This window comes from Pinus tabuliformis, chromosome J, assembly GCF_031772625.1.
Source record: "Pinus tabuliformis cultivar Carrire ecotype Pingquan chromosome J, CPIR1, whole genome shotgun sequence".
In the NCBI taxonomy this organism is placed as follows: Eukaryota; Viridiplantae; Streptophyta; class Pinopsida; order Pinales; family Pinaceae; genus Pinus; species Pinus tabuliformis.
The window spans coordinates 691,515,708-691,528,106 of NC_142295.1; the positions used below are offsets into that span (position 1 = coordinate 691,515,708).

At 40.1% G+C, this 12,399-nt stretch overlaps 1 protein-coding gene across 1 annotated transcript in view; it reads left to right on the forward strand.

Annotated features, from left to right (window-relative positions):
• Positions 1–951: 951 nt before the first annotated feature.
• The window catches only part of LOC149228704 (transcription termination factor), a 42,822-nt gene continuing 31,374 nt past the window's right edge, over positions 952–12,399 (forward strand). Inside the window, exon 1 of the mRNA XM_089378330.1 lies at positions 952–1,196. Coding sequence (XP_089234456.1) covers positions 1,056–1,196 — 141 coding nt within the window. The 5' untranslated portion in view covers positions 952–1,055. The remainder of the gene's footprint in view (positions 1,197–12,399) is intronic.

Genomic DNA, 12,399 nt, shown 5'->3' on the forward strand with positions numbered 1-12,399 from the left:
AAGATGACTTTAAAAACAAAATTTCTTCTAAAATAATCTTTAGAATCTGGTTTTGACATGAAGCACTCCCATTGACCCATTTTATGACATTCAAAGAGTCTCCGAGGATTTGAATTGTGAAGATGTTTCTTTGAAGTAGCCAGCAAAGAAGAAGGCGCAAGGCAGACAACTCAGCAAAATTATTTGTGCCAGGTCCTAGCCCTACAGAAGCTTTTAGGGAGTGTTCAGGATTCAAATGAATGCACAGTCCTGCTCCAGCCTTGTTATTCTGGGATGCTTCGTCAAAAAAGGCCCATGGAGTGCCCTCCTGGATAATAACAGGCTTGTGTTGAATTTGAGGATTTTTTGCTTCAGGGATTGGGATGGCAGAGTAAATGGCTGCACAATTAATGGCTATGGCGGATGTGGGAGTGTCCTTGTCTTGAAACAGGTTTTTGTTTCTCGCTAGCCATACGCCCCAAAAAAAGATAAGAGGTAGATTTCTCATGTTTCCCTCCGGATAGTTCTGCCACCATCTCCTCCAAGCTTCTTCCAAAAGATCTAACCCCCACTGTGCCTTTATAAACTAATTATTAAAACTAGATTAAAAAATAAATCAAACAATTTACCAATATATATAATTTTTATTAATTAATTAATTTATATATTTATATTAACTACAAAGGAAATAAATTTGGGAACTTTTATATATAATTAAAACAAACTAAACCAATTAAGAAAAAAAACATACTAAAATAATAATAATAATAAATATAATAAAATAATAATAATAATAATAAAATAAATAAATAAATAAAAAACTAAAAAACATTAAAAAGAGTTAGTAAAATAATGATAATAAAATAAATAAATAAATAAAAAAATAATATAATGATAAAAAATAAAATAAATAAATAAATAATTTTTTTTCGAGAAGAAGGGAGGGACTACTAATCAGATGTACACGACAAATTTGAGTATTTTTATGAGCAGAGCAGTTAAATTTCAAACCGGAGATCGAGGGTTTCGAGGGTTTTGAAGCGGTGTGAAGCAGAGCGGAAGAGAATAGAGGAGCGATGCTGCAGTTTCCAGCGTTTATGCAGCAATATCCAACATCCACATTGGTGGCCTCATCATTCCTTCATCTGTCGCCGTGGCCTCCACTACAGAATGATGATGTTCAGCTTGCTATGGAAGAGGCCGAGCTCGAAGAAAAGGTATTTGTAATACCATTTCCTTACTTTTAATTGCATGGTTTTATTAATGACCGAGGTAAATTTCTCGTGCATAGTTAAACGGGTTTCACCCATGCATAATGAAATCTTTAGATACGATTGTTTGGTGCTTTTTTTAGTTGGGTCATCAGTGTGTAATGTTGTATCATTGGGTAAGATTCCTTTTCCCTATAATCGTGGATATGGATTGGTAATTTGCGGTCTCTGTAGTTGTATTATGAGGAAAATCTGGCAATCGACAATTCCTGTTTGGATCACTGATATCTCTGTCTATCAAGGGGTTTTAAGCCAAAAGTTACAGAAAAGGCTACATAGAAGCTTCACCAAATTCATGTATTATTTCGTTGCCATGCATACCCAATGGTATGAAAATTTAGTTTATTATTTCGTTGCCACGCATGCCTAATGGTATGAAAATTTAGTTTAATAGTGTCGTCCACCGCCTTTTTCGTTACTAAATATCACTGGCAGTGCCGTTGTAATGTTGTACACTAAAGCGCAACACACCACCAAGAAGTTAACTTCAAGTTTACATATCTGCATAAGTCATTAGAGAATGCAATTGAGTAGCTTTTTGACTTCTAAGTTATGAAATGCTTTTTTCAATTTGCTGGCTCCAATGCTCCTGCTCTTGTAGTAGAAGAGCCTCTCTTTGATTTCTCTGATTTACTCTGGTTTTTTGCTTAATGTTTTCTCCGGATTGTTGTAAATAACCCTTGGTTCCTCTATCAACTTACATTACAAATCTCCTTTGAGTTTGACATTTACTTGCCCATATAAACGACCTTTTAGTCTTCTATGAACGTCTTGTTACAGGACTCTACGAGTTTAATGATGCCATTCTCCATAACTGATACTATGTTATCTTGTTGTCTAGATACTCAAGGTCTTTACAACCTTTGACATCTTTTAATTGAGCTAAGCCCGTACTTTTGAAAGCTTGGACTGTCTAAGTGTAACTTGTGTCCTTTAAAGATAGGGGATAGACTTTCTATAATCAGTTTGAAACACATGTTTTAAGTATCGAACACATGCTAATTTCCATAAAATGACCAAAAGAAAGATCAATGAGACTAGAAGGAACAATCACTGATACCTTTCTGTAGGGATGCACTAAGCTGCTCTGAAAGCATAAGGAAAAATATAATATGATCAAAGAAAATGTGAACCAAATATTACATTCAAGAGGAGGAAAGAGGAGACAATGCAAGAGAGTATCTAGAAGTCTGTAAGACAAGATGAAGAGGAAGAAGACAAGGAGGAAGTGTTTGCTGTGGAGTCAAACACGGAGAAGGACCCAATGGATTCTAATGATGTTGTCAAGAGAGTGCCCATGCTTGAGAGGACATGGCTGGATGATCCCGGTGTTAAGTTTTCAGCACGTGATACAGATCTTCCCTAATTTTTTTTATAAGTTCTACAGCAGAACTAAATAGTTAGGAACTGCCTATCAAAACTTCAGCTTTTCGTAAACAGAATTACAAGGATGAAAATTCAAGTGTAGACACTGTATTTCACAAAGGTAGATCAAAACAGCAATTAGTCAAAAGTAGTCTAAGACATAAGATATCTTCAAATTCAGAACAGCGGGCTATGATCCAGTAGCAGAAATCTCATCTCTCACTATTAGCAAAGTAAGAAGAAATTACAGCAGCTTTGTGTCACACAGAAGCTTCACACTCAGGCTGTCACAGCAAAACACTCTACTAATACTAACCAACCTATCTGAAGTGCCCTCTTTCCCCTTTTATAGACTAAGGGAAGGATGGAGATTCAAACATATTCTCTCACTATTAGCAAAGTAAGAAGAAATTACAGCAGCTTGGTGTCACACAGAAGCTTCACACTCAGGCTGTCACAGCAAAACACTCTACTAATACTAACCAACCTATCTGAAGTGCCCTCTTTCTCCTTTTATAGACTAAGGGAAGGAGGGAGTTTCAAACATATATGTAACCGCTAGAGTAAATGTGCCTTCACGGGGAAGAGTAAATGCACCCTCATAGGGAAGAGTGCACATTCTTCAAAGAGGGAACTTCTCCACTAAGGTAATACTCTCCATTTGGAGATGTAACTCCAACAAATGACTGTGTTCACTCACAAGTGTAATCCCCAACAATGAATACCCCCTAGAGAAGTGTGCCCCTTCTATAGTGTAACTCCAGCTTTAATGCACGTTATCACTCAAGTGTAACTTCCAGTGCCAAATTAATAGGAGGGCCATGAGACAAACTCAAGCTCATGAAATTCTATTTCACAAGTGCACCTTCTCTTCACGAACCAGCCAAATAATTGCGACAACTTGCTACAGCTGAATGGAGGATGACTCGTATTACCTAGGTAAACTAACTCTTTCTCTTTGCGAGGAAGGTGTTCTCCATCAATCCAACCTTCTTCCTCCACATCTCAAATTTCCACTTTGTTAGGGGGCTTTGTTATATTGTTGGCAACCTGTAAATTGGTAGGAATCTAATCAAATATAACTGCTCCCTTTTGACTCGTTTTCTCGCCAAATGCTATCAATATCAATATGCTTGGAGCAATTATGAAGTACTGAATTCTCAGAAGACTTAATGTAAAGTAATTTAAACAACAATGGGCTCCAACATTTGATCGACCAACTCTACTATCAACTCATGAAGTCATATATGGTCTCATAATAAGCATATGAGGCTGCCATATACTTTGTTCATGCTGAACTGTGTGCAACTACTAGGTACTTCTTGTTGAGCTAGGAAATCATACATGTGCCAAAGATGAAACAAAATCTTGAGTTCTCTTCCTAGTTGTTTCATTGCCAGCTAATCAAAATCCACAAAACCATGCAAGAATAACTCACCATCTTCTACATACCTTATGCCGTAGTGGATTGTGCCCTTCAGGTATTTGAGAACATGCTTGACATCATTCCATTTAGAATGTTAGGGTTCAGCCATCAATTGATTCAATGTATGGACTGAAAAACATATATTAAGTCTTATATTCTTAAGATACACTAGGGAAATTGTTGCCTACCATGTTGTATCAGAGGAAAACTTGTGATTTTCATCACATGCTGAGATTTTTAGGATGACATATAAGGCTATTGATCAACTTGGAGTATGCATCCTCTCTTTTGGCTTGGAGATGATGCTACCTTTTTTGATTAGCTCATGGTGGACAATCATGGTTCCTCTTGGTTCACTCTTCATGGAGGCATATTGCTGGTGGATGGATTTGTTAAATGGAGTTAGAGGAGGAAGGGTTCAACCAAAGTTAGAGGTGTGCTAAGTTTGGTAGAGGGACTTGCAAGTGGACCAAGGCGCAATCGTACCTTTTTATTATTATTCCTTGACTTAGGAAAATTTGAATTTTCCTATAGTCAAGAATTGGAATGATCTCAACTGTCCTGGGTGACTTAATCTCAACCCTTCATGGGACTGGTGGGCCCAGGTCGATTTCAAAGGAGGAAAATGGTGGAATTGTGTTACATTTACGTACTAGAGACTTTAGGCTAGGGTTTCAACGAACTAGGGCTTCAGATCAATACAACCAAGGGAGAGAAGAGAGGCAGAACAACCTCATTATTGTTAAATTTTGCAATTTTTAAATTAATTATCTTAGATCTTCAACCTTTAAGTGCAGACAGTAACCAATAACCATATAGAAGACAATCAATGAACAATAAAACAATAGATTTGGTCCAAGTCTAGGGAAAAACCCCATTGTGGGGGAAAACCCTTTAAGAATATTCTTCTATTAGATCTTCATCAAATGTTTAACAAAGATACATAAGTAGAGTACAAAGCCCTTTTCTCAATAACCACAACATTACCCCTTTTCAAACTAGGACAAATCTTCAGAAGTGTGAGATCTGATCACAAATGTAGAATAACTGATCCTTCAATCCTTAACAAAGATCACATGTGCGAATAAGAGATATGCAAAAACTGATACACGGGAGATTTGCCACCGATGATAATACAAGATAGAGATCTTACCAATATTACAAAATCTGCCAAACAATAATGCAAGAAAGAAACCTCCTGAAATGTGAAAGAGAAATCTCCACTAAATCTACCAATGATGAAACAAAATAATAAGCTTCCAATAAATCTGCTAATAGTGAGAGATAAAATACTGCTGCAAGGGCTTTATCACCAGTGCGAAAGAGATCACCGGTGATGACGAGATCTGCCACTGATAATCAGAGGTCTGCCACTGATAATAAGAGATCTGCCAATGATGATAAGTGATCTGCCATTGATAATCAGAGATCTGCCACTGATAATAAGAGATCTTCCAATGATGATCAAAGATCTACCACTGATAATCAGAGATCTGCCACTGATAATAAGAGATCTGCCAATGATGATAAGAGATTTGCCACTGATAATCAGAGATCTGCAAATCTACAATAGATCTGCTAATAATAAGAGATAAATTATTGATGTGAGGGCTTGATCACCAATGCGAGAGCTAGATCACCAAAGCAAGAGAGAGAGAACTCGATGTGTTGCAAATGAAGGCTTCTCTTCAATATATAGGAATCTTTGAGACAAAATCCCTAACTTGAATTAGGTTTTTGGAAGCTCCTAGAGTGATCCATTTTTGCACATGTTGAATTAGATCACTTAAGTGATTTTATTTTGCACATGTCAAAATACCTTTATAAAACAATTTTGAAATAACTTTTGCACTTATAAAAATAATTTGCACTTGAGAAATAATTCGCTTCAAGGTTGAAAGGGGTTAACTCATAGAATGTTTTTCTAGGGAAATTTCTCCCTTAGTTGCACAAAATTCAACAATTATCACTTCCAGCCATTGTCATCTTCAACCGGGCCGTTAACATTAGCGTAGGGAGGCTGTACGTAGCCATACAATGCTGTACTGATCTGTACAATGCATAGATTAGGAAGGCTGTGAGGAAATTAGGGCAGTCAGGGCGTGTTGAAGAGGATCAAGCAAGTTTCCCACCTCATTGTAATCAATTTCTGAATATTACTTTTGCTGAAGCAACCTAATAAAAAGCCACCAAGGTTGCAGGTTTTCCCCAATTAGGGGTTTCCTGGGTAAAATTTGTTGCGTACATTTTTATGGTGTGTTTGTCTTCATTTGTTCCTTATTTTCCGTTGCATGCTAGCTAGAAAACTCAGTATATTTGAGTATTGAAGTTAAAGTTTAGTTTTCAGCTCTTTACTTAGCATTGTTCACAAATTAGTTGCTGAGTTTTAACAAATCTAACATGGTATCAGAGCCAAGTCTTTAAGTGAAGACCAACACCCTTGTTTGGGTCTCAGGAACAAGTTTAAGGCGTAGAGGAGAGGCGTAGTACAGTTAAAGGATTGTGCTAGAGTTTTTAGAAGTGTGACCTAGGGTTTTGATCCACAGAGCATATATTTTCCAGTCAAACTAGCGTGCTAGGGTTTCTAAAGAATTCGACCAACATAATGTCTTACCAAGGTTTGAGACCATAACACAGTTTGGAGGCAATGACAAATTTCTGCTCATGGAAGAAGAGGATTACTGTGTTGCTAGAGGAGCAGGATGTGAAGGGGTTTGTGGAGAACCCACTAGCTACACCAACTAACCCCCAACAATTGGCTTAGCATAATAAGAATGATGCCAGAGCAAGGAGGATTATCCTTGAAGGAGTCAAAGACCACATTGTTCCACATATTTTCAACCAGAACACTGCCAACAAAATGTGGACAATCATTTTGAACTTATACTAGGGCTCAAGTGAGGCTAGCAAACTTGTGCTCAAGGACAAATTCAGAAACATTCGGATGGGCAAGTCTGAGCCCATAATCTCTTATTGCCAAAGAAATGTGGACAACCATTTTGAACTTATCCCAGGGCTCAAGTGAGTCTAGAAAACTTGTGCCCAGGGACAAACTCAGAAACATTTGGATGGGCAAGTCTAAGCCCATAATCTCTTATCTCACCAAATTCACTCAGGTGAAGGACGAGTTGGCCGGTGTGGGGGAGACAATACTTGAAGTAAACAGGGTGAGTCTTGCACTATTAGGGCTTCACAAATCGTGGGATAACTCCTAGGATGCAGTGAATGGCAGAGAAAAATTTCCAAACCGGGAATACTTGTGGGGTGACTATGTCCAAGAGGAGATTTAGAGGCAGGCTGGATCTAGAGCTCATGTTAAGCATGAGGACGGGGAGAACTTTGCCCTAGCTGGTAAAGGGGGTGAGGTCAAAAGCAATAAGAGCGTAGGAAGGGTTGAGTCTAGCTCCAAAGGCAAGAATGAAAAGAAGGATCTCAACAAGATAAAATGCTTCCAGTGCCATCAGTTCGAACAACATGCCACCAAGTGTCCTCAGAGGAAGAAAGGGTCCAAGAAGGACCAAGTGGCAGCTTTGGAACACCACGTCACCAAGTGTCCTCAGAGGAAGAAAGGGTCCAAGAAGGATCAAGTGGTAGCTTTAGAACACCGTGCCATCAAGTGTCCTCAGAGGAAGAAAGGGTCCAAGAAGGACCAAGTGGCAGCTTTGGCAAAGGTGGATGAGTTTAGTTCCAAATTTGAGGATTTGTTCTTGCTCATAGCTTGCATGGCAAGCACAGTGGCTAACAACATATGGTACATTGATAGTGGAGCATCCTGCCGTATGACTGGGAACAAGAAATCTCTTAGCCAGTTGATGGAAAAGGACATACAGTTTCACATAGAGATGAGAGATGATGGCAGGTACCTAGCACAGTGCGTGGGTGTTGTCAAGTTTGAGAGGGAGTCCGGGAATCCTCTCTACCTTAAAGATGTCATCTACGTTCCAGGGTTGAAGAAAAACCTTGTTTCAGTCTCAACCTTGGGAGAACAAAGGATATGGAGTTATCTTCAACAGAGGAAAGGGCTTCCTCAAGCCCTTAAATTTTGCAATAGCGAAGTAGATTGGAGTGAGGGTGAAAAACCTCTATAGGCTACAATTTGATACAGTTGCGACCTTGAGTAGCAGAGAGGCTCGAGACCTTGGGTAGCTATGGCATAGGCGTATGGTCCATTTGCACCATGGAGCGTTGAAAATCCTCAGGGAGATAACCACATGGTTGCCACAATGCAACATGGAGCAACATGACGTGTGCAAGGGCTACACACTTGGCAAATATGCCAAGACGTCCTTTCCTAGATCTGAACACTGAGCCAAGGGCATCTTGGACTTGGTTCATTCAGATGTTTGTGGTCCATTCTCTTCTCCATCCCTCATGGGATACAAGTACTATGTCACCTTCATTGATGACCATTCGAGGAAGAGGTGGATCTTCTTCATGAAGAAGTACGACGATGTGTTCTCGAAGTTCCTGGAGTTCAAAGCATTGGTGGAGAACCAGACAAGAAAGAAGGTCAAAACACAGAGATTAGATAATGGTGGGGAGAACATCTCCAATGTCTTCAAGGATTTGTGTGCCATAGAGGGCATCAGGAGGGAGCTCACCACACCCTATAACCATTAGCATAACGGGTTGGCAGAACGCAAGAATCAGAGTATTTGCATGACCAGGGACTACCATTATTTCTTTGGGCAGAGGCATGCAACATTGTATTCTTTTTGTAGAATAAGAGTTCACATAAGGTGCTTGGATGAGTTACACCAGAGGAGGCTTTCACCCACAAAGAAGCTAGACGTTTCTCATTTTCAGATTTTTATCTGTTTGGTTTATTGCTACGTGCCTTCAAAGCACTGGAAGAAGCTGGAGCCTGCAACAGAAAAGGAAATTTTCATGGGCTACAGTGAGACGTCCAAGGCATACAAGTTGTACATACCAACACTAAAGAAGACAATTATCAGGCGTGATGTCAAGTTTGAGGAGGAAAGGGCTCTCAAGAAGTCCTTAGAGCACGAGCAGGCTACAACACAGGTGGGGGAGATGTAGGCTTCTAAGCAGGAGGCTCAACCACTCAAACCATGTCACAACCAATTGTTGGGCAAGCCATATACCGGTCAGATGAGGAGGCAACACAAGAGAAAGAGGAGAGAGAGGAGTGAGTAGGGCCCACTTCAGCAGTGACACCTAGCATAAACATAAGAAAGTTGAGGTGGGCTGATCAGTTGATTTCAGAGACTTAGGATAGGGTTGGGGTACCCAACTCTACCTTCAGGCATAGCAAATAGCCACAAGATACATAGGTTATCTGGCATTGGTGACTGAGTCCTTAGACTCAGAGCCTTCTAGTTACAAGGAGGCAACCTCTCAATAGGTTTGGTGATGCTATGGTGGAGTACTCTTCCATCATGTAGAATGATGTATGGGAGATTGTGCCAAGGGAGGAGGGCAAATTTGTGATTATATCTCGACCGTTCTACATGATTAAGCATGAAGCTAACGAGAGTGTGGATAAGTACAAGGCTTTATTCATTACCAGGGGTTTTCTAAGGTGGAGGGCATTGACTACAATGAGACTTTTGCACTTGTGGCCCGCTATTCGTCCATTAGGACCATATTGGCACTAACAACGCAAATGGGGCGGGAGATCCACCAAATGGACGTGAAAACTGCATTCCTTAACAAAGTTGTTGAGGAAGAGATTTAGATAGAGCAACCAAAGGGGTTTAAGGCACATGGTAGGGAGACACATATGTGCAGGCTCAAGAGAGCTCTATATGGGCTCCAGCAAGCCCCGCGAGCGTGGTACTCGCTCCAACAAGCCCCGCGAGCGTGGTACTCGCTCCAACAAGCCCCGCGAGTGTGGTACTCTCACATTGACAACTATCTTCTGGGATTGGGCTTCACCAAGAGTGAAGTTGACCCTAACCTATACTACATTGTGGTTGGGGGGCAACCTCTCATTCTTGTGTTGTACGTAGATGACCTCATATTGACAAGGGACGAGAAGCTCATCAGTGATTGCAAGAAGGATCTTGCAATAGAGTTTGACATGAAGGATATAGGGCTTATGCACTATTTCCTTGGGTTGGAGGTGTGGCAGGGTGATGGACAGATTTTCTTGGGATAGGGAAAGTACACTCTAGAGATTCTCAAGAGGTTTTGCATGCAGGATTGCAGGCCCATGGCCATGCCTTTGGTGATAAACTGGAGGAAGGTAGATGCTAGCAGAGCAGAGCGAGTTGATGCCACACTTTATAGACAACTGATTGGGTCGTTGATGTATCTTGTGAACAAGTGACTTGCCATTTGCTATGCAGTGAACCAGTTGAGCCAGTTCATGGTTGAACCTACTAGAATGCATTGGGTTGCTGCCAAACATATGCTCATGTACCTCAGAGGCATAGTGGTTTATGTTTTGTCGGACAAACAGGTTGATGGAGTGAAGCTAGAAAGCTTCATAGATGCAGATTGGGTAGTAGGTTCCATAAACAGGAAAAGTACTTCAGGTTGCACCTTCAGTGTTGGGTCAATGACTGTTTCTTGGTTCAATAAGAAGCATAGATTAGTGGCACTGAGCTCAACTGAAGCTGAATACATGTATGTAGGCTTGACAACTTGAGAAGGCAATTTAGTTGAGGAAGCTGCTTGTTGGGATTTTCAGTCAGAGGTTGGAGCCTACAGTCATACAGTATGACAATCGGAGTTGCATTAAGCTTTCTGACAATCTAGTGTTCCATGACTGCTGCAAGCACATTGAGATCCAGTACCACCATATCAGAGATTGTGTCTAGAGGAGCAAGACCAGATGTCAGTACATTCCTATAACAGAGCAAACAATGGGCATATTGACCAAAGCTTTGCCTGGAGGGAGCTTTGTCCATTTTAGGGACAAACTGGGTGTAGTTTAGAACACCTTTCCCTCTAAGAGGCAGTATTAAATGGAGTTAGAGGAGGAAGTGTTCAGCTAAAGTTAGAGGTGCACTAAGTTTGGTTGAGGGACTCACAGGTGGAGCAAGGTGTAGTCATACCTTTTTTTAATTATTCCTCGACCTAGGAAAATTTAAATTTTCCTATTGTCAAGAATTGGAATGATCTCAATTGTGCAGGGAGACCTAATGTCAGCCCTTCGTGGGATTGGTGGGCCCACGTCAATTTCAAAGGAGGAAAAGGGTGCAATAGTGGTTTATTAATCACTTGAGACTTAATGGCTAAAAGTAGCTTGAAGAAAACACTTCAGGCTAGGGTTTCAATGAACTAGGGCTTCAGATTTGCGTAGCCAAGGGAGAGAAGAGAGGCAGAATAATCTCATTATCACTTTCAACCATTGTCATCTTTAGCCTGACCACTAGCATCAACATAGGGAGACCATATGCGATCGTACAATGCTGTAATGATCCATACAATTCGTAGATCAAGAAGGCCATGAGGAAATTGTTGGAGAATGCACTAGATTCGTTCTTCATAATGACTTTTGTAATCATGACATTATATATTTGATATTTATAAAAAGAGAAAAATAATTTTTATTCAAGCATGGTTTTCATGCCCAAGGTCTAGGTCAAAGCATGTTCTTCATGCTTGTGGGGCTTGTTGAGTCAAAGAAGAATTTTTGTCATGTATTATAGTCCCATTTGGACTTGTTGTAACAAAAGAAAATTATTATTTTTGAGTCTAGAGAACCAATTTCTCCTCCAAGACCAAGTCAACCCTGCTATGGTGAAGTCGGCCTAGAAGAGGCCTATTTGACTCCTCAAGAAGACTATAAAGAGAAGGTAATTCTACTCAATTGGCACATTCACATCAACAAGTTCAATCTGCAATAAGAAGAGAAGAAAAACAAGAGTGAAGGACAAGAAGATAAGGAGAAAGACCAAGCGAAGGAAGGAGGCCGAAAATCTGACCTATTTTAGTCCACACGTGCGAAAATCTAGGGTTTCTGGGCTAATTGCATGCCAAATTACAGACCTAAGGTGAAGGTCGAGACTTGATTGAAGAGAGGTTGACTTTCGTTGATCTTGGTAGATTTTGTTTTGCTTGAAGGAGATCTTGTTGGAGGGCTGATTTGGTGCTTGGGAGGAAATTTGGCTTTGGTCTTTGGGTCTTGGAAGTCTCAATTTGATTTGACTTTATAAGAAGAAAAATATTCTTTCTGGGTTTTCCCCTGGCTTGGAGCCTACATCTTGTGTACTTTGTCTCTTTGTGATCTTCATTGTTTTGATAATTGCTTGATGAAAAGGAAATAAAAGGCCAACTAATAATCACAAGTAATTATCAAGTCAGGAAAGTCAATTATAATCTACAAATACTTCGAATTTTCAACATTGTATCAGAGCTAAGGTGAAGGAAGGAGATTGGAGATCACAT